This window comes from Chaetodon trifascialis, chromosome 15 (genome assembly GCF_039877785.1).
Source record: "Chaetodon trifascialis isolate fChaTrf1 chromosome 15, fChaTrf1.hap1, whole genome shotgun sequence".
Taxonomy (NCBI): Eukaryota; Metazoa; Chordata; class Actinopteri; order Chaetodontiformes; family Chaetodontidae; genus Chaetodon; species Chaetodon trifascialis.
This window is the reverse complement of record NC_092070.1, coordinates 15,383,264-15,411,201: the sequence shown is the minus strand read 5'-3', so window position 1 is coordinate 15,411,201 and position 27,938 is coordinate 15,383,264. Positions and strand designations below refer to the sequence as shown.

The 27,938-nt window shown below is 44.8% G+C and overlaps 1 protein-coding gene across 1 annotated transcript in view; it reads left to right on the top strand.

The window, feature by feature from the left end:
• Positions 1 to 1,108: 1,108 nt before the first annotated feature.
• LOC139343882 (adenylate cyclase type 9-like) overlaps positions 1,109 to 27,938 on the top strand; it is a 30,387-nt gene continuing 3,557 nt past the window's right edge. Inside the window, exons 1-9 of the mRNA XM_070981721.1 lie at positions 1,109 to 4,676; positions 22,678 to 22,850; positions 24,498 to 24,608; positions 24,968 to 25,224; positions 25,358 to 25,460; positions 26,155 to 26,363; positions 27,058 to 27,217; positions 27,523 to 27,665; positions 27,827 to 27,850. Of these exons, the coding sequence (XP_070837822.1) occupies positions 2,864 to 4,676; positions 22,678 to 22,850; positions 24,498 to 24,608; positions 24,968 to 25,224; positions 25,358 to 25,460; positions 26,155 to 26,363; positions 27,058 to 27,217; positions 27,523 to 27,665; positions 27,827 to 27,850 (2,993 nt within the window). The 5' untranslated portion in view covers positions 1,109 to 2,863. The remainder of the gene's footprint in view (positions 4,677 to 22,677; positions 22,851 to 24,497; positions 24,609 to 24,967; positions 25,225 to 25,357; positions 25,461 to 26,154; positions 26,364 to 27,057; positions 27,218 to 27,522; positions 27,666 to 27,826; positions 27,851 to 27,938) is intronic.

Here is a 27,938-nt window from a genome sequence, read left to right as displayed (position 1 = left end):
TTACATTCAGAGTGAGTGATTATAGCAGTTTAGTGACCTGGCATTTCAGAGCAGTCTTCACTAAAATATATTACAATCCCTTTTCCTCCAAGGAGCACTCTTCATTTTTCTTCTGCTATTATCCCAAGGCAGATTTTTACACCCATATACAATAAAGCAGAGTTCATTCTGAATGTAAAGGGAACAGTGGTGGAAAAGACAAGGAGGTGGAGGGACTTCATTGGTGAACTGAAGGATAGGATCAGCTAAATGCGGTCAAAAAAGAGAGACGTCCCCACCCCACCCCAAACACGTGCTCGTTACCCTCCAGTCTTTTCGTTACCGAGTGCGTGCACGTACCTCGGCTGCACCCCTCCCATCACTAGCCAGTCCTGCTTTTCCTCTCCTCTGCTCTCCAAACACAGACAGCAGTGTCAAGGCAGTGTTAATCACCAAAACGGAAGCACATTGAAGTTTTTTCAAGATAATCAACCTTTGCGTTTCTTAAATCACTTCGTGTTGACTTCAGGCTACATTTTTGAAGACTTTAGAGGCATTTGTTCCACACATGAATACGAATTTGATAATATACATGTCTGATCCAGATGTAACATCATACAGTCTGGGTGTCTCATGTGCAGCAGGTGAAATATTTTTCATCCTGCTGAACAGAATCTTTTTTGTGAAGAATCTGCAGATTACTTCAAAACAGTGGCAAGTGTTAGCAAACAGGTTTATGATAAAATAAACTGATCCTGAGCTTAGGTGTGCAATCAAAACAAGGCTTTTAAGAATGAAGATTTAATGAGAGGCACAAATAGGGCGATGATTACTGTGTGCTGTAGTCCTCCTAAATTTGGCATGCTTGGCAAAGTAGATTATAGATTTGAATATCTTACTTGCTGTACTTTAGAAGACAAATAATACATAAACTGATCATGTCTTCTTTAGTTTTATTTTAGAGGTGTATTACATTATTCGCTAAATGCGGTGGCACTGAAGCGGGCTACTAATTTGCAGTTTTATTTGTCCTTTAACGCGCACGGGGTTTTATTTTGAAAGAAAAAGGCGGAAATGTTCTGGCATGCTTCACACTCACTCACACACACACAGAGACACACATACACACACATTTCTCGCGGCTGGACGGCTGACAGCACACAGAAGATGGTGGCGGCTGCGGCCACTGCGTTGCCCACCGCGCCTGGATAGCGCAAACAGCATTTAATGCATGTGTCGACGCTGCCGTCGCGCACAGATAATGGTCAGATAACGCAGATCAGACAATTGCATCTCTCTGTGGACGGCGCAGGGAATGGAATGGCTGGACGATGCAGAAGCCTTAATCCATCATATTTCTCTTGGATGAAAGGGGAGTGAAGATATTCTCCTGTGTGTCCCATGCAATTCAATTAAAGTGGCTGGATCAAGGCGGCACTCTGCTCTGACCTGTGGGACTGCTGGTGTGGGGGGGCGTGGAGCGGAGGTGGGGACCTTTTAATTAGCCCGACTCTCTCCGGGCTTTCGTCGTCTAGCGTTTAGGAGGGGGACCGAGCTGCCGTGGGCAAACTTTACTTCAGAGAAAAGGAAGGACTGGACGCTAGTTCTTGTAGTCTGCTCAAGGCTGCTTTGGTTTTTCTCAGCTGCCCGGCTGACAGAATATGCAGCCAGGAACCGGCATGGTCAGGGCATCTGGACAATCTGGATATTTCCTTGGACGCACTATGACGATGAATTGGCGATATTTGGTGTGACTGTGGATACCAAAGCAATACCAACACTGAACTAAGACCGGCTGGTGCATAGCCTAGGAGGAGTGTGTTTATAGTCATTGACAGCTAAGCGCCTGCAAGAAAGAAAACCCCAAACAGTTCATCGGGTATTTTCTGCGCACCGCGTCTCATGCATTCGTCTCCTGCAGACCTCCGCGCACACGGTCCCATTTGCGTGTGGAGACGCAGCGGTGGTGGAGACTCCGGAGGAGAAAGTCAGGAAAGGACGGGGCTCTGTCCACGGAAATAGTCAAGATTAGGCCCTGCACCGAGGGGCATGTGGTATAAATAAAAGCTCCGATGGCATTTTTTGCGCTCATGTTCCCGTTAACTGGAGTTGATGAGCGCCTTAAAATTAAAAGCTGGGCTTTGCGATCCAGACGGCAAACAGCAGATCTCGAGTCAAAGCAAACACTGCGGAGGATGTGTTTTGGATGAAGTTTTGCTCAGACCTGCAAACAAAGGTGGTGAAATTCAGGAGGCACCGCTGTAAAATGCCAGTGGAACGGAGTGAGTGGATAAGCGGAAATGGGCATGCATCATTAACTCAAGCACACTGACTGCAGCGGCCTCTCCAAGAAAACACGCAAGAACACATTTTAACTGGATTTGTTCCTCCACATTCACCCATGCTTATGTGATCACAACTTCTCAAGAACACCTATAAAACGATTTCTTCACTTCGTTGATGTTTCTTTTTCAACTTTTCCCATTACGCACGCGGGTTTTGTAATTCTTTCCAATGAGTGAACCAGTGTGTAAGCAGCAGGGTTGACTTGAACTGGAACAGAGGAGGCAGCGAGTGAACCTTGCAGTCTGAAGTGCGTCAAAACAGACGGGAATGTAGAGGAATGCTGGGATTGACGTCAAGAGGGGCAATAATGAACAATTCAAAATCGGTGGAAGGTCTGCCGGTGTTTCTACAGCCACTACACTGCTAACTGAGTGGAATTTTCTCTGAAAAGCTTTTTGTTTGCGCTCTCCTTTTTCCACTTTTAAGAGTAAGAAATTATTACCCTAGTTGTTATACTTTGGCTCCACACTTCTACTTTGTCTTTTCAATAACTGTCCCTTCTGCATAGTCTTTGATTTGGGATAGATTGCAAAGCAACATGGCGTCCCCCCAACATCAACAACTGCTGCCACACAACACAGAAGTGAGCTGTGACTCAAGTGGAGATGGAGGCGTCTCAGTGAGGATTGGCAGTAGTGTCAAGCACAAGCACGGAGGCGGGCCACTGGGTTCAATCGGAGGAGGCTTCATTGGGGGATCCAAGCACTGTAAGTACAGCATCTCCTCCAGCTGCAGCTCCGGAGAGTCTGGAGTCAGGAGGCCGGTGGTTAAGGGCTTTCGCGCGCAGAAGAAGATGCCTCAGCTTTTTGAGAGATCCGCTGGTCATTTCTGGGACCCAAAGTTTGACTCTTCGATCCTGGAGGAGGCCTGTAGGGAACGGTGTTTCCCTCAGACCCAGCGGCGCTTCCGCTACGTGCTGTTTTACCTGGTTGCTGTGGCCTTCCTCTGGGGATTGTATTTTGTTGCCAACCCCTCCCGCTGTGACAGGACTGCCTTTCTCCTTCCCACTGTGTCCTTCCTCCTTTTCTGCCTCCTTCTCTTCCTCTTAACTTTTACTAAGCTCTACTCTCGCTGCTACAACCAAGCATCTCTCCTGCTCATCATAGTAACCTTCATCCTTACCCTGGCCCCACAGATCCAGACATCAGGCTTCAGGAACCAGGAGACTCCCACTCCTGCACTTGATGTGGAAGAGTTCAGTGGCATGGGACCCACATATAACCTGTCCTATGACAAGCTTGTGGGAGATACCACCTGGTCCCCCTGTCTTTCTCCTGTAGGCACCTTCTCCCTGTGCATCGAGGTTCTTCTGTTGCTATACAGTGTTCTCCATGTTCGCCTCTATGCTTCTGTCCTGCTCGGCTTTCTCTACTCCGTCTTTTTTGAGAGTTTGGGCTGGCTGCACCTGACTCAGGCAGGGGATAATTGGACCTTATCCTCTCAGTCAGACTGGGACACGTTAAGTTGGCTCGGTCCAGCCAAAGCTCTGCTCCACCTCTGTGCCCACGCCATTGGCATCCATCTATTCATCATGTCTGAGGTGCGCTCACGCAGCACCTTCCTTAAGGTGGGACAAGCCATCATGCATGGCAAAGATCTGGAGGTGGAGAAAGCCCTGAAGGAGCGAATGATCCACTCTGTCATGCCCAGAATCGTGGCCGATGAACTGATGAAGCAGGGCGATGAGGAGATAGGTGATAATTCTGTCAAACGATACTCCACCAGTGGTGCGGCGGCTGCCATCTCCAGCCCTAAAAACAATAAACGCAAGAAAACCTCCATCCCTCGAGGCCAGATCATCTTCAGACCCTTCAACATGAAGCGGATGGAGCCGGTCAGCATCCTCTTTGCGGACATTGTGGGCTTCACAAAAATGTCTGCCAACAAATCTGCTCATGCCCTTGTTGGCCTTCTCAATGATTTATTTGGCCGTTTTGATCGACTTTGTGAGCTCACCGGCTGTGAGAAGATCAGTACTCTAGGAGACTGTTACTACTGCGTGGCTGGTTGTCCCGAACCCAGACCAGATCATGCCTACTGCTGCGTGGAGATGGGCCTGGGCATGATTCAGGCTATTGAACAGTTCTGCCAGGAAAAGAGGGAAATGGTCAACATGAGGGTGGGTGTCCACACTGGCACCGTACTCTGTGGTATCCTGGGCATGAAACGCTTCAAGTTTGATGTTTGGTCAAATGACGTCAACCTGGCCAACCTAATGGAGCAGCTGGGAGTGGCCGGGAAGGTCCACCTGTCGCAAGCCACTGCCAACTTCCTGGATGACCGCTACCAGCATGAAGGCGGACAAGTCATTGAGAGGATAGGACAGAGTGTGGTGGCAGATCAGCTTAAAGGTAGGTGCTTTGTGATAATGTCATAAATGATCATGCCAAGTAGAGATGCAGTAAGGGTTGCTGTTTTTTCCGGTGCTATTTCATGACTATAGCTCCTTTTTATTTTTGCTTGGAGGAAAAAGGTTTGTATGCTCCTAAGAAGAGTAATTTAACTTGAAGGTCAGCAGCAGTTTGCAAATTGGCTGCAACAGTGCTGCAACAGTTTAATTACCCAGAAACTTTTTTTTTTTTTCCAGGCATTTTTAGTTGCTTAAGTTTATGTCCTGTAATGTCTCTCTGCTGTCCCTAGAGGAGATGTTTACTTATGCCAGCATATCAGTTCGACCCCCAGGTGGCTCAAAACAGTACCCAGGGAACATTTGCATTTGTCAAGGTCAATGCTGCAGTTTTCGCATCATGTATTTAACCTGGCACAGATGGGATGGCAAAGGTTTGAGTCCACGTCCTCTGTGTTGGTATTATGTGACTGTACCACAGACAGACGCCATCTTCTTTCCCATACTCCCCTCCACCCTGACTCTACCCACTCTTTGTTCTCTTGTTCAATTACATTGCCTTCCAGACGTCCTCAATGTGTCCTGTTCACTTAACCTCGCTCTGAACCCCACGGATTGCTTTACAACTTAATACAACTGTCGCCTTCCCTAATAGAGATTTGCCTGCAGCTTTATCTTCACCTCTCTATCTTGTCCTCGCTTTTCTGGTTGACCGCAGTTTTTATTTGATACATTCATGCAAATCGCCTCAGTGGAGCTAAATGTTGGCTTAATGGGTCTTTTTATCATTTAAGGCACGCTGATCCATTATCATCCAGTGGAAGTGAAGTGACAGTGTCTGACTAAGGTATTGCAGCTGGTGTTCATCTGCCCTCTTGAATTAGCATTTCAGGCTTATTTTTGTTTCAGTACATGCTGAATGTGCTTGCTTGGTGGCTGCATGTCTGATTTTGTTCAGTGCATTGTAGGCGTGGGCTGGTAATTCGCACAAATTTAAAATTCAAGTCTGCACATTAATAATTTGCGCACATAAACTATAAAAAAAAGGTTTTATACCTGTTTATCTCCATTAGTTTGCCCTGGAAATCAGTGCTGTGACCAGTCAAGAAACAAGACTGAGCGGAGGTGCCTCTTGTTTACCAGCCCGCCGGAGTGATTTATGGGCCTGCGTTTTCCCCTCATCTGTCACATTAATGAGTGACTACCACTCTTGCTCTTTCTCCTCTTTTTTTACTGTGAGGATAAATGTGTTACCTACAGTGTTATCTCCCCCTCCTCCTCCTTCTCCTCTTTCTCCTCCACTCCTTTCTTGCCTCCATCATGCATTCAGCTCTCCTCCTGAGATTTGTTGCCTCCTTCTAGATCAGCTGTGCTAGTGAGAGAGCTTGCTGTCAGGAGAGAGTTGTTCTCCAGTGCTGTAAAATTCCCTCCACTGTCTGGCTCAGTCTGTGTTAATCACTTGGGTAACATTGCAGCCAGGCATGGATCCTGGCTGGGACTGGTCCCTGTGGCCTTACTCAGAAGTAAATTGCTCTGACCTAGGCACTGTGCAGCTGTCTTCTATGTAATTTTGATGTCCTTTTTGCGTTAGAGTGATGTTTCACATTCTCACTAATGGTTTTTGGCTCATGAATGTTTTTGCAGTTCCACTATAACTTCAGGCTGAAGCCAGAGGGTCAAGTTTTGTTGTCTCATCCTGTAGGTGGATGTGTTTGCAAGTTCGCACTGTCTTACTTAGAGCTTCCCAGTGTAATTATAAGCTATTTGTGGCTCATTGTTACTCATTGAGGTTCACATAGGGTACAGCCATGTGTGGTCAGTTGAGTGTTACAGCCGCATCCTGTTGGCTCCTCAGCACTGACCTGAGGTCTGTGGTTTTAGCAATAAATGGAAATGTGGTTCGGTTTACATCCCACTGGGTGATAGTTGGTGTTTGAGGTTAAGTAGGACAAGTTTGAGCACATTACTGTTGGCTGTGGGGCTCTAACTAATGCTTATTTTCATTACTACTTAATTTTGCCAATCATTTTTGAATTCATTTATTCATTGTTTAATCTAGAGAATGTCAGAAAGTAGTGAGAAAAGCCCACTGCAGTTTCCCAGAGTCAAAGACGATGCCTTCAAATTGCTTTTTTTGTCCGACCAACAGTCCAAAGCCAAAAAGATATTTTATTTACAAGAAGAAAAGGAGAAAAACAGAGAAAAGCAGCAAAACCTCTCCCCTGTGAAACTAGGACCAGTGTAATTTTACAGATGTAATCGATATGAAATGTGTTAGTAAACGGTCTGTAGAATAATTATTTGATTATGTCATTTTCCTGATTGACTGATTAATCAAAAAAATGCCCCCAAAAACACACCAGTTAGTCAAGCCCCGCATGACATCGTCAAATATCCAAATGTCCAAAACCCAGACATTTTTCTCATAAGATATTAGAAAAAAGGAAAAAAACAACGATTTGCTGGAACCAGATCTTTTTTTACTGTTTAAAAAAAATTAGTTAAGTGTCAAGCAATTATCCAAATAGATGCAGATTGATTTTGTGTCAGCTGACTAATTGATTAATTGATTAAATTCCACTCTCATTTCTCTCTCAGTTCTAGATAGATTAATTAATTGAGAAGACAATCAACAGCATAATGGGGAACAAAAAAATCTGAAACCACAGTGCAGGATGTACTGAGATTATCTGAACAGTGCAGCCCACAAGGCTCTCTTCTTCTTTGTGTGTTGTTTGTCTCTATGAGGGGCTGCACTTGAGGCCAGGCCTGGTTGTGTTTTCCTTACTGGAAATGGGAGCTATATTAGGCTCCATTTCCCTGGAAAATACCTGTCTGTGCCCTGCCTTTGTACTTAATGCACAATGATGGCACCTGCCAGACTGTCAGTGTGGCCTTATTATCTTTCTGCTGATGGCCGCAGAGAGCCAGGGGTGGCTCTTCTCTCTTTCAAGCAGCATTTGTCTCCAGGGGAAATGAAATTGTTTGCAAGGTTTGTGTGTGTTGCAGTAAGAATGGAGTTATTAGAATCATGACCAGTTTCAGTTTATAACAGCAATACTATTATTGATTAACAGCAGTGCATTGTTTAGCAACTAGCAGCTAATGGCCAGATATTTGCCTCAGGAGTAGGTAGAGACCAAAATGAAGCTAAAAGGGAGTGAATATTAAACTTACATTTCCAAAGGGCCAGACACACAGCTCCCAAATGAATGCTCGTGTTGCTATGTAACTGCAGGATGTGTAAATAAGCAACTATGTCAACTTAAAAAGTGATGATATGTCATTTTTCACAACTTGTTTCCACTACCAAGTACACACACACACATAAAAAAATCAGTCATTGCAGGTTTAAAAGTCTCTTTTTGTGTTTTAGAGTCTTCCTGCTTTGTATGCATCATCCCTCCTCGCTCCCGCTGTGAGTCTTTCGGGTTGTTGCTCAGTTTGAATGTGTAAGGAAATAAGATAAATTACCCAAATGAACAGTGGTGGGTCCACTTTGATGATCTAAAATGCACTTTCATTAATAAGAGCCCATGACAGCTCTTCCGTCTAACTGCACAACCCCACTAATGCTCATTATGTTCGGGATTCTCAGCCTCGAGGTAAGGCTTGTTCTCAGATTCACTTTGACCTTTTCTAACTTAACTGCTGAGTGAAGCTGTGCCGGGCAGCTGCGTACAGTATATCCCTTCCAGACCTGCCCTCGCCTCTCTTTGCCCTGCTGGAGATTTCTAATAAAGCAAGACTGGGTAATCTCCTTGGCTAAAGTGATTAATGTCCCCAATTCTCCATCATCATATCTTCCCACATTGGCCTGGTGTTATCCCGACCCCTAACACACCAGCCGCCTGCCAGCCAGCCGTTTTTATCACAGCGAATGACATTGATTGCCTATAATGAGGCTGTCATGGTTGTGGTTATTTATGATGAGGCAACATAAGAGGTTTTCGTGACATATGGATATCAAAGAGAATCAACCAAGGCCAGGGCTCGTGCTGGCTATGAAACAGGAGATAATTCGTACTCTGCTCCTCGATATTAATTTGTCCCAATTCCTTGTCCACCTTTAAGCCTTCAGAATAATAATTGATTAGCTACATTGGAATTGATTGCAGCACAGAGCAGAATTTAGCTGAAAATAGTCCCTGTAATGAATGTTCAGTGTCCCCTCACTGTGTCCCTTTTACTTCATGCAGATTTGGTAGATACACACATTCACGCTTACTCCCTTATCCCCCTGAGTGCTATTCTATAGGGATATACTGTCAGTCAGCAAAGTACTGCATTTGCCTGAGGCTCAATGGAGAACTTATAATGGCTGCTACCTGTGACCTTGGCTATGATAGATGAGGCTCGTTTTGAGGTTGCACTTAAAGAAGCAGGGATGGAGAAATGAAGGCGAGAGAGAACTCGACAGGGAAAGCAGATGAGCTGCTCTTAACTGTGATCCAATTCTGCTGTCTGGGACTCAGAGCCCGGCAGCATAAACTACCTTAAGTTTCAAATATAAGTTAAGGGGTTCATTTCGGAGCATTGCACAAAGTCTCTTAGGCTGTCTGATTCTTTAAAGGTACTCGACAGCGGTAGCTTCTCCGAAATGGACAACAAAGAGAACACAAAAAGAAGAAGAAGGAGAAGGAGTTTATAGTCCACATAAATTTAACCCAGCCATAACAAATACCAAATGCTGAAGACTTGTTTTTATGGAAAGGCTTTCTTACTATTTTTGCTTTTACTTTTTAGGAGAAAGCCAAACATCGACAGGAGTCAACCTAAACTGATGAGTTTCAATAAAACAGCGTAGCTAAAATATTAGACAGAGTTATGTTGATATTTGGCTAATTAAATCTATAATCTTTTAACAAGTTGTGCATTGCTCACAGTGTCCAGTGGGTTTTCCCTGTTCTAAAAAAAATACCTCTTGGTTTCCACTCCTCTTCAGTCACCTTAAATTCAGCCATTGTCTTATGGTCCGCAAATTGTTTCACATTTAAGAGGCTGCTGTGGGTCCCTTAAACCTTTCTGAGGAAAGTGGTTACTGAGGACCTTCCAGCAACACATGAGGGAATACTTAAGTAGCTCGGGGCAAACACTTCAGGATCCCTTACAACATCCGAAGGAAATCCTTACAGAGATTTTATGCAACTCATTTTTTTCTAAGGCATCCTCAGCCTAAGTAGTTTTATGCAACCGGGCACAGAACTGCTGCCTCGTTGCCTAACCACCACTTCATTAAGCCACCATGTAACTGGACCTCAGCATTGAGCTCCGGTGTGAATCTCAAGCAGAGAAAGGGAGGCTGTAGACATTTAAGCTTCTGGATTTCACACCTTAAGTGCTGTGTGTGTGTGTGTGTGTGTGTGTGTGTGTGTGTGTGTGTGTGTGTGTGTGTGTGTGTGTGTGTGTGTGTGTGTGTGTGTGTGTGTGTGTGTGTGTGTGTGTGTGTGTGTGTGTGTGTGTGTGTGTGTGTGTGTGTGTGTGTGTGGTTGTGTGCTGTCAGTCTACACACTTGACAAAAAGTTAAACGGATTGGCTTCCTCACCCTAATATATACACAGCTGTCTTCTCCCCCTGCCAGCAATCAAAATACCTGGCATAATGTTCGTCTAGACTCTCGAGTCCAAATCAGTATGCATGCACAGCATTCAGTCCTACTGTAGAAAGACAGGGCGGGGGACTGACAGTGTAGTGAAGTGCTCTGAGTGGAGGGGCTTACTGCCAGGAGGGGTTAAGGAAGGGTCGACATAGAGCTAGAGTATGGTTCTGCTTTTGGGATGGTTTATAAAACCAGTGGTAAACCTCCCAGGATTACTATGGCGCAGCATGCTGTCTTCTGTAGCGGCCCACTCATTTTAAGCCTGAGAGGTTAACGTGACTCCTTAGTGGCTGCTGGGGGAACGAAACAGACAGGGGGACTCTAAGCTGCTATATTGTATTGCAGTGACCGACCCCTGCCTAGAACACCTTAGCGCTGAATGCTAGAAAACAGCTCTGCCAAGAGAGTAATGGCATAATACATCACACTGCATTGTACAGTATCGCACTGTACTGCGTATTATGGTTCAGCACAGCATGGCATTGTAGCCTGCAGCAATGCAATCTCACCATTAATCATCCTTGGCCTTATCGTACAGAGTAAATCTGCAGAGCCTCAGGATCCCTTGTCATGCTCTGCAAACATGGGGCCATTGTGGCAAGGTTATAGAAGGTCTATGACATAGTGATTAGCTGGATTTTATAGCAGCAGTCATTTAGGGTATCTGCTGTGTCACACCATTACTCAGCAGGATTGAAATACCTGTACCTGTTCAGGGGGACTATATAGCAAGGGTATTGCTTGCGGCTTCCACCCAGCAAGCAATAAAAGATTTGTACTCGGGGGGTGTAATGAGTTTCTTGATCAAGAGCAAAATTATTCCAAAGTGCTGCTATCTGCACAGCCCAGTGAGCTTTCTATTGAACTGATAATGTTGGAGATTTTCCTCTGAACATCTATGTATCGTGTTGTGCTCCACTTAATCCTGACAAGTGTCAGCAGACCCGGAAGACCTCCCAGTCCCCCTATAGGGGACATGTGTCCTATTGGCTCAGTGGTGAAGTGTCGTGCCTCTATCTGCTCTGACAGCGATGACCCAGGGCGAGGTGGATGAGAGAGCCTGATATCAGCGCCACCACTGTCTGTCTGATAAGGAGCCGCACATGCGAGCGGCAGACGCGGCTGAGCCTGTACGAACAGACACAGCACACGTAGCGTGTGGAGTACGACACGCTACACGCCGTGCTGTCTACACACTGTTTCACTTTGCCCAGCAGCCTCTTACCTTTTTAATTCAGTAAGTTAAGCAAGCACAGCAAATCAATATCAATGACTGTGCAGACAAAGGATAAGGTTCAGGTGACCTCTTAGCGGTTGTGGGATGGAGGCATTCTCCATGCATTTTGATGCTGCTTGCAAAACGGTGTCTAACAAAGCCACAAGCACTGCAGTAGAATTGGCGCCAGTTGATAATATGATATTGTGACTAGATATCATTATTGTAACATTATGATATTGTAGTCTTATAGTTTTGTGGTAGGGAAAAAAAGCTTTGGTTTGAGTTATCAGTATGTTGTTAGATCATTGTATCAGCATGTTTGATTTGGTAGACCTTGCTCTAAGTGTTAGAAAAGACCTGTCGCAACCTTTACAATCTTTTAACACAAATAACCTGTCCATTTATTATCCCCAGCGCATCTGGCATGCTGAAATGGGAGAGTAATGTGCTTTGACGTTTCGCATTTCAGCTGCTCCATTAGCTACCATTAAACTGTTGCAGGTGAGCTAATGATGTGCAGCCATGCATTGCGCTATTGTGTGGAGGTCGTCACATGACAGATGTTTCCTTTCTTGCATAATCAGCGCATAACTCATGGAGGTTATGAGTAATGGAGGATGGAGCGAGTATTGATCTGCAGGACAGTGCACACAATGTCTTAGTTATGGGTACTACACTACTTTTCCTGGTGGTATTTGTATTTATCAGGCTCCTGATTAGAAGGGCCTTGCAAATATGATTATTTTCCACTACTGCAGTGTCAGAGATACAGTAATATCGTGCCATCTTGATATGCTTTAGCATAATGTCAACATGCGTCAATGCAGCTGGAGTTTGTGAAGGAATCTTCTTTGTGTTCTCCACGTCGTTGCATAAAGCCGGCCAACGTGTTGCCAAACACTGTAGAGATTTCACATATGCAAATGAGCTAAGAGGATCTGCTTGTATATCTTCTTGCAAACATAACTTCTTTCCTGTGGACTGAGAAAAAAAAAGAGAGAATCAGACAAAGCAGAAAAAAAGGAAACGTTTGCAATAGAGGGATAACAAAGACAGAGAAGAGACAAATACAGAGTGAGACAGAAAGATGGAGAGAGTTACCCCCTTCAGGTTCCTCCTGTTCCACAGTCGAAACACCAGCCTCAGCCCAACACATGGGAAAGGATGTTTCCCATCTGCAACACACACACACACACACACACACACACACACACACACACACACACACACACACACACACACACACACACACACACACACACACACACATCCACACTTAGTCCACTGCTGCACCCTGGACCCGCCAAGGCGAATTGCCATGGCAACGGGCTATTGAAAGGGCCGAGGGTCAGCTTGAAACTGGAGGCTCTTTTTAGAGGGAAGGACTGGCGCTCTGACCGGGAGAAAGGGGCCAAATTGACTTTATTCAGGTGAAGTTGAGTCTGTCGTATTGTGGTAAAAAGCCAAGCGAAGGCTTATTTCTGTGAGAGCCCAGCAAGGATAAACGGAACACGTGCAGAGATGCTTCGCTCTGAAGGACGCCTACACAGATACAAATTGCACACATTCTGCCTCTCAAAGATTTGTAAACCTTGAAAAAAAGTGAAGGAAATGTGAAAGCATCTCCGTGTGTGTCTGTTGCTCTCTCACTGTTCTTTTTTTTGTACTTGGATCTCTGGATGCAGTGTGAGTTGAGCTGCACATGGGGCTAAGCTTGTTCTCCTCGCCGCCGTGCAGATGCTTGGGTGATACATTGCTATCAGGAGTCACTGATGCATCCTAAGCTTTTCTCCTGTGTTATCAAGGGTACGGAAAAACACCAGCACTCCTTCCAACGGACCCACACTAGCCTTTACTGGCAGTGACAGATGGGGCTCACTCTTGAGGTGACACACACAATAACCCCCACCCACTCTCCTGCGTGCACACACTCATGGTCACTTTTTGTACTTCAGGCCCACTAAATGCAAACACCAGCCGCACCCTGTCTGTTTGTAGGCTGTAGTGACTCGTTAGTGTGCACTGCGGGAGTGTGCGTGTGCGTGTGTGTGTGTGTGTGTGTGTGTGTGTGTGTGTGTGTGTGTGTGTGTGTGTGTGTGTGTGTGTGTGTGTGTGTGTGTGTGTGTGATAAATGGCTGTGTGAATTATGAATGAGGGAAGATGACAGGGAGCCCGTCCACCCTGGAGCCTGCAACTGCACTCAACCTGCACGGATTGACGGTGCATGCTCGTGTGTGTGTATAATGTACAGTTAAAGTGTGTTTCCCCCATGAATTCTCTTGTGTATATTTGTGTCTCTTAGAAATGCATGCCTATTATTTGCAAACGCAGGCCGTGAAATTAATTTAGCTGAGTATCCGGGGGCAGTTTTAGCTCTTTTTAAAAATGCCTGTCTCTTACCCACTTCTTGAGTTTCTGTGGCTTTTATAGAGCATAGCAAGACTTTAAAATGAAGTCATTTTCTGTGGTTCATTTCTCGCTTTATTCTTGCTCTTCTCCTATTTGCTTTCCTTTTATATGTTCAGCACCCATATTTCTGTTCCATGTGTGCATATCTAAAGCTACTAATCTTTCATCTTCCGCAATCCTCCTTGACCCTTGCTGGTTTTTAGTCATTTTACATGAAGCTGTTTCGAGAAAGGCTCAACTAATGCATAAGTATTGACCTTAAAAATATTATGCATTATCTGGCATTTCTCCACTGGAAATTCAGCCCTAATGTAAAGCTGGTGTAGCTGGTTCCTCTCTTGTATGAATGGAGCTCCTCAAACTCAGCTCCCTCCATTGGCTTCAGTGTGGGATGTCTCTCCTGTGTCCCCTCAAGCTGTCAACTGTGCCTCCATCCACAGTCTTCAGAGCCCCAGGAATCCCCCGTGCTGTCAATCCTAAAGGCCATTGCTGACTTACTGCGCGTATTTATGTGTGTGCCTGCATGTGTGTGTGTGCTAAATACCTGATATATTCCCAACAGAGGTTATTCCCCATCCTTTTATCACTTCCAATCTGTCTCCCTTTGTGTCACTTTTCCTTTCTGCCTCCCTGTCGTCTTCTTTTCTGTTTTTCCACCCTCCATCATGCTGCTGTCTCATTCTGAAACTGTTGAGTGGGAGTGCTGCCTCCGCTGTTGATGAAATGACACCTCCATCAACAAACATTACAGCACTGCTTATCTTAGCAGGTTGCATATCAAATTGATTCCGGCCATGCTTTCTGTGCTTGACCGTTAATGAACCTGTCAGTTCTGCTTTTTAAGCAGATGAGGGTCAACAGCACATCAGCTCACATCCAGCTTGTGTCTCTGTCTTAGGGGGAATATGATTCAAGGCTTTCTGTGGTGGAGGCTGAGTTTATACTTAGCTACCTCATTTACTCCTGCTGTATCATTGGCCTGCTTTAGATAAAGAGTCCTCAGGGAGTGGCACATTTTCATCATCAACCCCAGTGAAGATGCTATTAGTCAAAATGTTGAGTAAGCAAAGCCTGTGGTACTAAAGCAGGAGAGTGTGAGCGGGAGGGAGATGTTTGTGTTGGCTGTTTGCTTTGATCATTTACCCAGAGCCACAAACTCAGTCACTGTTAAATCAATATGGGGAGCGCTGCTCATAGCAGCAGGTCAATAGTGTGTCAGGTGGAGATAATTCAGCATCTGATGAAATCGAATTTTGGTTAGAGGCTAGAATGTCAGAGAAAATCTTTTATTCTTTAAAAAATGTCTTTTTGTCTCAAGTGCTGAGCAGAAATTAATTAGTAATTGGGCCATTTTTTGTTTTTGCTTTTTGTTAAAGATGAAGACAGCAGTCTGGAAAAGGGCTGATTTAATAATGTAATAATCATACATTTCTTCATGTAATGCCCTTTTAAAAATTGTATTACAGAGCTACTGAATGGATATAATATGAGTGCATTGCAAGTTGTTACTCTCCTATAAAGAAGTAAGTACAGAAGGGGAAGAATAAAAGTAGGGGAGCTGAATGTACAGGAACTGAGTAGAACATCATACGAGACGCGCTTGTAGAAGTAAATTTTTAGAGAGATGTTAATCCTAATCTTAGTGCCCTGGGCTGGAAGTGTTCCTTTATGGGTAGAGAAAATCTCCTACTTTAATGCTAAAAAGCCCATTTAAAAGCTCACTGTATAATCTGAAAATTGTCACAAAGCTAAAACATGCTGATTTTTTGGGATGTTTTGGAGGCAGATAACAGAAAAAGTACTTTTCCTGGAGTTTGGCGAGGCCTGTCTATCTTTTATTAAAACAAGTGAAAGGCTGAATGAGGGTGATTTCATTTCTATTTTAAATGCAACGCAGATCACCACTGTGAAGAAAATTGCAGTTGCTTCAAGAAAATCTTTGAAACACACTGAGCGGGAAACAAGTGAAGTGGGCAGATGCGCTGAATTGCATAAGGAGCCATATGGTCACCGGTAAGGGCGAGATGAAAAGAGGTTGCGGGCATTAGCATTCAGACGAGCATGCATGGGTGAAGGGTTTCAGAGAGGAGAGGAAGATGGTGTGAAAAAGACAAGATGGAAAGTGAATCTAAGCCTTTGGGATGATGTCAGCCATGGCAAGCCTTCACAGAGAAGAGCCCTTAAAGCTCATGCGCTGATGAGGCAGCCGGATATCGGCCCGGACACAGACAGACAGTGAGTTACAGTGATTGACAAAACAGGGGGAAAATACAGGCCACTGAGCAAAGGAGGGATGGTGGTGGTGGTGGTGGTGGTGGTGGTGTGTTGGGGGGGTTAAAGATTTTGGAGGGATGTCAACTGTATCTCTCGTTTTGCCAGCAGACCATGGCAGCCTGAGACTGTCAAGGATGGAGACACGGAATACAGAACGAGCGCGAGAACGAGTATATACAAGACAGACTCAGCCAAGCGAGTGTTAAAGACTTTGGAGAGATGTCAAGTGTTTCTATTGTCGTTTTGCGCAATGGATTGAAGCCAGAGGGGGGGAAAAAACACCGGCCAAATATGGAACTTTTGTTTTCCTGCCACCCCTGTTTACAGCGTTGTGGGACAGGAACAGGGGAAGGATATTGATAGATTTTGCTGATTGCAACGGGAAGAGAGAGAGAGAGCCCTCAGCATGGCTTGTTGTCCTGGGACAGCGTGTTTGTGTGTAAGCTGAGAAGCGCTCTGACGTAATTCACAGTTTAGAGACGTGTGTTTTTGTCCCAAACCTGGAGAGCTGATGTGCTGAGAAAGCCCAGGTGGTCTGCAAAACTTGCTGTTTCTTTTTATGTACTCGGGCTTATATAACTCGTACCAAGAGGTCACTGTGGGTTATCTGGAGTCTCAGAGTGTTTGTGAAAAACTGTATTAGTTTAGCTGTGCTTCAGTGAGCTTGACATGTACAAAGTAGGCACAGCTTTATTGTATGCAGGCTATACCACCAAAATAGCAATGTTTTGTGCTTCTTGACTTTGTCAAAATTATACAGCTGTTTGTAGTCTTCCTCACTTCAACAGCATATTGTAGAACTTATGCAACTTTTTTTTTTTTTCTTGAGCTCTTCTAAACCACAACAGTGACCAGTTCAGCCAAAGACTTTTTTCCCCAATTTGTTTTATAGAATACTTTTTGGCATCCCAGTTAGGTAAGATATACTCAACAATAGACCAGCTGAAATAAGTCTTAGGCTGGGGAACTGCTGCACTAAAGGAACTAATGAACAAGCAGCAAACATGTGCAATAACTCGGAAAAGGAAGCAGGAACACGTAATGATATGGAAACCTGAAACAATGTGCCTACTTCAAAGCCCAGAAGAAGACTCGTGGAATAAATATGCCACATGTCCATCAGTGTAGAGCAGAAGTGTTGCTATGTCATACTGTTATGCTTTTTTTCTATCAAATGTAAGGCAAGGTTGACAAAATAACCAGACCTTTTTTTGGCTAAACTAATGAATTAAAACTCAAAACACAAAAATAGTACCTCATCTCATTGCAAACCGTATATTTCCACAAAGCAGCCCTGCTCATTGAATTGGCCACCAATAGCATGATGGAATGGCATCCTTAGTGGAAACAGTATATTAAAATCTCTTCAGGTTGGCAAATCTCTACTGTTTCATGGTATCATTTTATGTCCCAGTCATCATCTGCTTTAAAACATCAGAGGCTTACTTCAATGAAACATTGATAAAGTGTGTTGTTGGATGCTAGCCCAGTGCACATGTAAACACTGATCAGCAATTTTGCTTATCGTGGAGTCATCTTGTTTATGCATTTAGTAAATGGAGCAAAGTGCAAAGCCTCCTCTCCTCTATATTATTCAGAAGGCGGTCTGTTATTGATGAAGACTGTTGAAATATCTCCGCTCGACTTTCTCGGACAGAGGAGACAGCTCTTGTTTGACATTGCAAATAATTCTTCTCACCTTCTTACGTGTCCTTGAATGCTTCAGAAGTAACCTGGGCCCAGCGGAAGTGTTCATCTGTACAAGGTCAGAGCTCTCCCTCCCCCCACCTTCACCCGTTCTTCCCTCAGGAGACGCATGCAAACTCCCTGCCTCTCCTTTCCTGTCAGAAATGATGGTAGGAGTCCCTCCGTGATTCCTTATGAAAAATGCATACATATGTGTCTTTCATGTTTTCTGACTGAATGGGTTCACTCACAGACAGCACTCATAAAATTTTTCATCCCACTACCACTACCACCCAAACTCACAATCTCAGCCTGTCCTTCTCTTCTTCCTCACTCCTCTCTTTGTCTACTTGAATCAAAATCTCTGCAATCTGTGCCTCTTATCTCTCCTTCCTCTCCTCTGTGAGCCATGCCGCAGTAATGAAGTCCTCCTTAAACAGCCTGTCATAGTGGACAGGTCTCCTCCTGTTCCTCCTGCCCTCCGACAGAGACAGGATGTACAGTCTCTCCCAGGACGGGTACGCATTGGAGGGAGAAGGAGGGGGCTGCAGGGTGGTAGTGCCAACTGGCATGGAGCGCTGCCCGGTCCAGCAGTGCTAGTTTCTCTGTGCCACCTGCTCCACTGCCCTCCTGCTCCGATACCTGGCCCTGGAAGGCAAACCTGTCATTACCGGAAGATGTTTGTTTGTGTGTGCGTGCTGATCCAAGCATATCTGCCAACTCTCCTTCCCTCTCCGTTGGCCTCTTTGTTCTGCTGCTTTTAGTAAACCTCCCTGGGATAGCAGCATTTGCTTCTTGGTCCCATTTGGGCTACAAATGGAATTTGAAAGGAAAGGTGTTGCTTTGAGATAAAAGACTAAAAAGTTTCGGATTTATGGCTTCTGTGTCTGTGTGTGTGAATATCATGTGCTATTTTTCTCTTCTGTTGCATGTCACAAGGGTAAAATCAGATTCAGACTTTTCTTGAACGACATCTTGGCCTTCCATACTTTATTCCCTGTTTTTGTACCTGGTCGTTTGCATTCCAGCTAATTAATTCCCTTTGCTCAGGGCTGATGGAGGCTTATGTTGGCAGCGTCTGAAATGACCACTTGCGTGTTGTAGCCACCTTTTTGTGTGTGTGTGTGTTTGTTTGGTGCACCCAACCTCTGCAGCCCCTCTTAGCATCATGCAAAGAGGAGTTCACGGGCGACCATTGTCCCAGAAGAGCTCGGACGTGTGATGAGAAAGGGAGGAGGCGAGGAGTAGAGGTGATGGTGTCATTTGTTTGCAAAGTGCTTTTCTCATGTTGCTATCCTCTGTCCTAAACAAAGGGGCTTGGAGAGGGAGATAATGTGACTGGGCTCTCATGGGGAAAGGTTATCTACTGTTCCCTGTCAGCTGATAGCACAGGACAGGACACTTCAAGTCCTGTAATGCCCAGATGCTTCCACCGATGATGCTATTCAATTAGCCCAGGGTCACCAGAGATGGAGAAAGGCCAACGCATGCATGTACCTGCATCACCGATTATCAAACAGATGTGCACAGACTGACGGATAGTCAGACACACACAACTGAAATGAAACATCAGACATCAACTGGAATTCACAGCATGAAGTTTCTTGACCTTTTTCCCTGCTGCGAGCTCTTTAGAGCACAGCTGTATTCTGTTGATGTTGGACCCAACTGAAGTGGACAGTGGAGCCAGCTGTTGGTCAGGCCAGTTTATTAGAGCTGCAATTTACTGCCTGACAACGCTGCAATTTCAGCTGCCAAAAGATCGGGTCGTAAAAGACGAGAGATCGTCCTAGAATAGCAAGGAACAGGCGTGCAAACATCTGCAGACACTTGAACTCATGTAACCCCTCATACAGACACACGCAGATAACATACTGTGCGCCATTGCAAGCCCCTGCAGTCAATTTATCTTGCTCTTCTCTTGGCTGTCAGGACTCTGGCATGTGAAGTGATTCCCTGAAACAAGCTGTCTGAAAACAAGATGCGATCAATCCCATTAACCTGTGAGACTGATGGTCGTGGACTCCCGTTTTGAGCGTGACCCACGTTTCTCTTCCGTAGTCTGACAAAAGGACAGCACAGAAATGTCTGAAATCAAGCCAGCAGCGCATTTATTTTGATATAAGTCAAACATGAAGTGATGGAGAGGGCAGGCCACAGCTGATCTCCTGTCGCCTCCCTTAGCTATCAGCTTGCAGTTGTTTGAATTTTGACCCACTTTTTTCCTCCTGTTGTGTTCACCTCCTATCCCGTTTTGTATTCATGGCTGACATCTTGTTTTTAATTGCCTTTTTATAAGTGCTTTTTTAAAAAAAAAAAAGATATCGGTCCATTATTCTTTCATCCACTATCAAATCTTCTCTGCTCCCTCTGCCTTTCACCCTCTCTCCAGTAATGTGTTGGTGCACATATTATCTAGCTTGAAAGACTTCATTATCTTTAATAAGCTGTTGCAGTACTGGGGAATAGAGGCTGAATGGTCCAGTGATTTCTGTTTTGGTGGATTTAGCTTAGTCCCCGTCTTATACAGTTTTTATTATTACTCAGCAGGCGCCATTGCCTTTATAGCAGATGTAGAATTTGCATTCATCGTGACTCTAAATATATTAATAAATAACACAGTATGACTTCAGCTCAAAACGGACATGACTGTCTCTTTGACTCAAATGCTCCCCATCTGACTTGCAGAAATCTCAGAGAACAGACAAGAACAACTCACACCTATACAAATGTCTACCCACAGTCATGGCGAATATGATACATCGTTTGACATTTCTTTGCTGCCTCACATTCGTCACCTCAAGATATCTGTACCTGTGGTACTTACGCAGGTTGAAAGCACACCGTGTGTTTTTTTGTTTCTGAAGCGATGGTGAGGCAAAGACAGAAGAAGCGAAACCGGCAAGGAGAAAAAATAGCCCTGTTGACCCATGAGCAGAAGCAAAAGTCATTATATGTCGTGGTGGGAGGCAGGGAAAGATTTGATTAGCAAACTAATTAAATCAGTCAACGCAGTGTCTGCGCACTGTGTGCGTCTGTGTCTCTGGATCTGTCTCGGACACACGGTCACACTCAACGCATTCTCAGAGGCAGTCAAAACCTCCCCTCAGTTTCCTGCTGCCTCTTCTTTCTGCTGCGCCATTCTGCATCACTGGCGCTGGGAATTAGTTCTTTGTTACTGCCGTTCACCGCCCTCATTTCCCATCCCTGAATCCTTGTCCACCTGGCTATCGACCCAGCTACAGCAAAGCCGTCCATCTACACCTCCGCTTGCTGTGTGTGTATGTGTTTGACTGGTTGTGTAGGTGGTTGGAGGGGGTGTTTTTTTGTGAGTGTCTCATAATTGCACTTGTGTTTACATCAGTCTCTTTGTATGCATGTTTTCTTATTTTTTTTGTCTGCGTCTTGAGCTGCTTATCTCAGTATTTGTCCCATGAATTCTGTGTGCAGGTGTATCACTGCAAATGAGGCTGTGTATCCTTGTGTTGTATGTGTGGTCTCTGTGTGTGCGTGTCAGAGAGTGCAGCCCCAGGGTGGCTCAGCGCAGGCGAGGCAGTGGCAGGCCTGTCTGAAGTACTTAGGGCAGACAATGCTCAGAGCCAAGGTTGCAGCTTCACTGACAGTTGAATTATGTGGCTAAGCGCACGGTCACAGGTACTTACCCATGCTGCTGACATACACATACACAACAGATACCTGTTACTGTGGCTTGTCACAACAGTGCTGGCAGACAGAAGGGGAAAATATGAAGAGGAGTTCAGTCGTAAACATTTGGGCTCCTTGGGCTCCGGGTAGCCATGTTTTAGGCTGCCAAGCACTGAAAGTGTGTAGACTTTTTTTCTATCTTCCTTTCTTGGCAAGAGAGTTGGCAACAAAAGCCCAAACAGGAAGTGTGCCATATGTCTGCAGTGGTGATTACAGTTAGCTCTGTGGGAGCATCCTGGTGACCCGCCGGTCTAAGGCTGCAGAAAAGAAGGTAGAAATGTAAACAGTGTGAAATATGCATGCATGCAGGTAAAGCAACACCTTTTGTTTATAAGCAGTTAAACAATTAACAGGGCTCTTCTCCGCATTGCCACATTTTGTCTTTGTCTGGTCTGTTCAGAAGGCTGAATTTTGGGCTAAAGGTTGCACAAACACACACACACACATATCTCGCAGGAGTGATGGCAATGGTAACATGTTACAAGTGGGAGGACGCAGGTGTTCAAATATTTGGCCCTGGTCTGTTGTGTCTAAAACTGTTACTCTCTCATGGTCACAGGGTCCTCACTTGCATGAACACCACAGAGAGATGCACAGAGACACCTGTGGCATGAAGGAGTAATTATCTTGGCACAGAAAAATAGTTTACGAATGATATATGGGAGGAACTCGGCACTAAGTAATGACAGTGGCCAAAATGGCTGCTCATGTCATGCTGTTTGTCTCTTTGGCACTGCAACGTTTCTCTCTGGCTCATCTGTCTGATTCGAGAGAAGAGGAAAAACATACAAAATGCACAAGGCCATCACACATCATATTTGTGAATATGTTTATGGAAACAAGAATGACTCAAGCGTATGACCTTGGCTTCCTCAACTGGGAGATATTGATATTCGCTGCTTCCCACTCTCTTGATGCTACTTTCATGCCAGAAACTGATAATGTAATTCACAGAGGGAACTCATCCTGAGCCTCTGCTGAATCCGAAAACAACCACCAATACCTTCATCCACACAGAGACGACCAAACCAAACTCAGTGAAATAGTTTCATCTGATTCTAACAGTGGCGTCCTCCTCTCTCTCTCTTTCTTTCTCTCTTTCTGTCTCTCCAGGCCTGAAGACCTACCTGATCTCTGGCAGGAAGATGGAGCCTCTCTCTCACTGCAGCTGCCCTCAGTTGGGGTTGGCTGGGCATGAGAACGCAGATCCTCGGGGCCCCTCTTCCAGGGTGCACACTCCTGATGGAGCTCCTGCAGCCTGCACCCTGCCTGCAGACAGTGCTAAGGTGAGTGCCCACTACCTCTGAGATAATTATATGAAACATCAGCCATGTTGTGGAGGAAGTAAGTATATTTCTGGCATCATTTTCCCTTGTATGTCTAAATTGCCTGAGGAAGAACACTGAGCTGCATGTTCTGCCACAGCATCTTTGATGTTCTTTTTTTTTTCTCTCTCTTTGTGTGCTTTTGTTTATGTGGGTGTATTAGAGGCTTTAATAAATATTTTTTGCATGCAAGGCAAGGAGCTTCCTTTTGTCTTAAGTGGAGGAAGTGAAAAGAAAAAGAACTGCTTTTATCCCTGTCATTACAATGCATCTGAATTTCTCCACGTGTTCCATGTATTCACATGGTTTTAACCTTTGCCGTCCTGTATGGATAGAGCGTGTTTGTCGATTTCCCTCCACATTTTTTTTGCACCTGCATGCATGCTCTCCTGTACATACGTCCTCCATTTGTTACAGCACCTCGATCCTCCTTCAATCCCTAATAATAAAAATCTGAGAACAAATCAGTGACATCTTATTAACTAGGCAATGAGAAGCACTGTTCTCCCCACCATAATAATAGCTGACCCATCATCATATTCTGCTCAGCAACCATGACCATGTCCATCCACTGTGTCCTCCTTAGCTCTGCCTTCAAGGGAAATTTCTAATTTGCTTCCAAATTGTACCAGTAGGTCATGGACTCACCAAACACATTATTCTCTAATAATTACCCTCAAAACCCTGCTCCACTGTGCCTTATGTTCACCCCAATTAATCCTCCTTTCTCCGTACACATGTGCACCCTGTGATCCCTGCGCAGACCTTTGAGCTCTCTGCCAGGCTAGTCGGAGGGGGGAGGGGTACTTGGAGGAAGAGAAACAGTAAGGAGAGCAGGAGAATCAGTGGGGGTCCTCTGTATAGTAATGAGCCCACCCAAGCCGGGAGATGGGAAGCCCTTCTCAGGTCTCTCTGCCTTCGACTGATGACTCCTCCGTTAAGAGCTTTTCATCTACTGCATGGCTCTCACACAAATCCAGATATGGCTCACGCTGAATGATTATATTCAGGGATCTTCAAACAGGCTTAATGAGATTTGAGTGTGTGACAGGATTTATAGGGCAGGTGAGGTAATAAATGTTTGCCCGTTTAATGTGGGCACACAATGTGTGCTATCTCTACATGCTTCCACTACTGTGTATAGGTTGTGTGCTCAGGTATCTCAGCGCACAGTATTTGTACATGTCAGTGTCATACATAGCAGTGCTATCACACAGATTTCCACTCTCTTTCAAAAGGAGGAGTGTGATGGAAATATAGACCTTGGGCCTGTTGTTTCCTCTCATCTCCCTTTCCGTTTCTCTGTGGCTGCTGCTGCTCTTGTTAGCGTTGTCTACATTCAAATTAATAATATAAAGCCAATAAAAGATGTGTAAGACTTGTCACAACCTTCCCAGTTTCTGATGTCACAGATGCATGTGTTCTTGAATCCCTCCTTTGTCATTTTGTCATCCAGCAAGACTCTTGATCTCGATCGTTGCCATCTTTTCATGTTTTTTTCTGCTGCTTTCCTTGATCTGCATCTCGCAGTTTATTCATTCTCTTTCTTCTTTCCTGCCTCCATATGCTGCATCTCCCTCCATATCATCCCCCTCTACCTCCCTGCAGTCTCCCTGTCTATCCTGCAGTGTGGTCCTGATACCAGGGGAGGAACAGGTTCTGGAGGAAGGAGAGGTGCGCAATGGCCGCCACGATGACCACAAGACCACCGGCACCAAGGTTAGCCTGCTCTTGTTACCTGAACCGAACAGATTAGACTTTATTTATCTAAGATGCTTTTAAAGTATATTTAAGTAGTTATTTTCCATCAAATATTGTGGCATCATGAAGCAACTGTGGTTACATTTACTGAGGCGCAGTAGCAAAAAGAAGGACTCAAAAGTAGTTCAAAGAAATAGAACTCCATGAGTCCCAGATAAAGTGTGCCACCGACACATGCATTTAAATTGGTGTGACTGTAGCTTTATATTTATATATTATTGCCGACCTGTTTCCAAAGCAAATATCCATTATCACGCCTTCTTTTTTTTTTTTTTTTTGTAAATTCAGGTCTTCTCTCTCCCTTCTCTTCACCTTAGGACTCCTCAAATCTGAAGTGTTCCCCAGCGGTGTCTGCAGGGCGTAGCCCGAAGGCTCTGAACGGCCTGCTCAGTCCTCAGCTGGGGGCCTTGAACAACAGCCAGACGTCACTGTGTGAGATGCTGCAGGAGAAGGAGAAGAAGACGTGGAGTGGAGGAGCTATGGGCATGGACCACTCAGCGCTCATCCCTCTTCGCTCCAAGAACTTCAGGGAGAGGAGTGACGCTCACTTTGTGGATGTTATCAAGGAGGACAGGTTGACATGATCTAAGGATAGATACATTAAATAAGTCTATAATATGTATTTGAATATAATGCGCAGTTGCTAATGTTTGACTTGAGCATTTAAAATCATAATTTCCACTGACTGTCCTCTTTGCCCGTAACAGCCTAATGAAGGACTACTTCTACAAACCTCCCATAAACAAGCTGAGCCTCACCTTCCTGGAGAAGAGCCTGGAGTCTGCCTACCGGATAAGCTACCAGGAGGAGGTGTGTGTGTGTGAGTGTGTGTGTGTCTGTGTTCGTGCATGACATAATGGTGCCTCTATGCCTTTGTGTTTAATGAGTGCACGTGCAGATGTGCGTGTCTTTTTATTTCTAACTTTATCCACGAGTGCCATGAGCTTACCCTGCTTGTCTCTGGTCTGTCTGTGATCTGACATTGTTCAGAGTTTCTCAGCTGTCAGAGAAAAGCAGCATTTTCATCTCTGCCAACCCCGTCTGTGAGCGTGAAATGAACAACGTCTTTCTGCTTGTTCGTGTTTCTCTGCGTGTCTGCGTCTTGTCTAGGAAGCCTGTTTGCACTGCGTTTTGATCAGACCGGTCAAGACTGCGGCAAAGAGAAATCACTGCAGGACCTTAAAAGTAGTTTTGCATGAGGTTGTGATGTCCTCTGCTGGTGTAACCTCTGAAGTGCATTTTCACGCTCACGACTGCAACTGTTGCTACATCGATAAGTCTAGAGTCTGAGTCACTGACACCATAATTGTGATGGATTTCAATAGAGTCTTATTCAAACCATTCACTTATTCTCATTAATGCCACACTCTCATTTTGCTGCTTAACCCCTCATTCTTATTAATTTCTATTTACTGGTATGGCTATTTACATTCTTGCATATTTTTGATTGTTTATTTCTGCTGTGCATTTGTCTGTTTGTCCCACCCTCTCTCTTCCCTCCCAGGTGGAAACCCAAGCCGTAGTGCAGACTTTTGCCAGTCCGACATTCAGTTCATTCCTGGACATGCTGCTGTGCTGTTCTGTGTTTCTGGCTCTCTCACTGGCCTGTTTCCTTCGACCACTTGTCACCCAGCAGAGTCTGTCCACACCGGCACTCACTCTGACAGTTGTAGCCACTCTGTTAGAGGCTCTGGCTCTGCTGTTTGCTGTACGGTAAGATACTGAATACAGTGTAGGGGTCTTAAACTACAGGCCCAGTGGACAGATCCAGCCTGCAATATAATGTCACATGTTTTGAAATTATTGTTTAATTTTTCGGTAGTTTAATTAGAATACTCAATTCATTTAAAGGCAAAATCACAACATAAGAATAGTCTTTTCTTTACATTAGGCATTTAGCAAACTGCACAGGACTGTACAGATTATCTTCACCTCCTTAAAGTCATTAAGGGTGTGTCATAACTACTAATTTACATGATAATCACATGGGCATATTGTTGGTGGGTATTTCTGCTTTCTTGCTGCTTGTTGTGCACAGCTCCAAGTGTATTTAAAATCTATCGAGGCAGTTGGAAAGCAGAGAGAGAAAGAAGGACAAGGGGAGACACAGGAGAGGAGATGTTGATATGGATACTTATTTGGTTACCAGGTGACAGGGATTATTAGAAATAAGGGTCCTGGAACAAAAACCCCAGATTACATAAATTGGTGCCCTGAAATTGAATCCGCATTGATCTATGAAACGAATAGGTCTTGTTTACTGACCCTTGGTTTGTGCTCATGCACTGAGGTTAGGATTGGGATTAATCAGGACGCTCAAGTATCAGATAAAGACTTCATTAGTATTATCTCTCATGTATCATAATAGTCCATATGTCAATCACAGCTTCCTGTTTTTTCTCTCCAGTATGGCTTTCTACTTGGACAGTGTGCTAAGTTGCACTCGGGTGCTGATGAGAGCGATTTCAGGCTGGGTAGCACGTCACTTAATCGGAGCCATCCTGGTGTCCCTGCCCACTTTGAGCGTCTTCTCCCATGTCACCTGTGACATGCATCTCTCCATCCAGGTGGACTTTCAAGTTTAGTGTTTTTCTATGTTCAGAAATAGATCACAAGGGTGCTGAAAATTAGTATTATTATTTGGTTGCAGGCCTCGTAGCAGATTTATTCTCTCTCATTCAGTTTGAAAGGCACCTCATCTGTAGAGCCACCGTGCTTGTAAAAATTCCTTCTCTGACTAAATTATATTCAGCATATGGCTGTCAGTTGTGCAGGATGTTAATCTAGTTTACTGTCAGTGTAATTTATGTGATAATGTGATAATGTTATGGGCTCTTTTGACTAATGACTCTGTGCCCCATATTTTCCCCAGTTCACCATGTTCATCTGCTGCGCTGTCATCATAGCTATCATTCAGTACTGTAACTTCTGCCAGCTCAGCTACTGGATGCGCTCAACTCTGGCGACTTTGGTGGGACTGGCACTGCTTGCCTTGCTCTTCAGCTCCCCCTGCAGGTATGACTAACTGAAGAGACAGTGAAAGGCAATCACAGCTTGTCCAAAGATTTGTAAAAAGTGTGTTCAGTGATCGTGTAGAGATAATGTGATATACGTTGCATTGTGCTGGATTTCTAACTGCTCTTTAATTAGTGCTACTCGTGTTTCATCTCTTCCAGTGTTGCTAAGAGTCTGTTTTTCTGGTAAGTACAATAATTATTGTTAGCGTCATGCTTGTTTCTCTTTGGTACACAGTTGCTGGTAATCACTCTTGTGTGTCACCTTCATGAT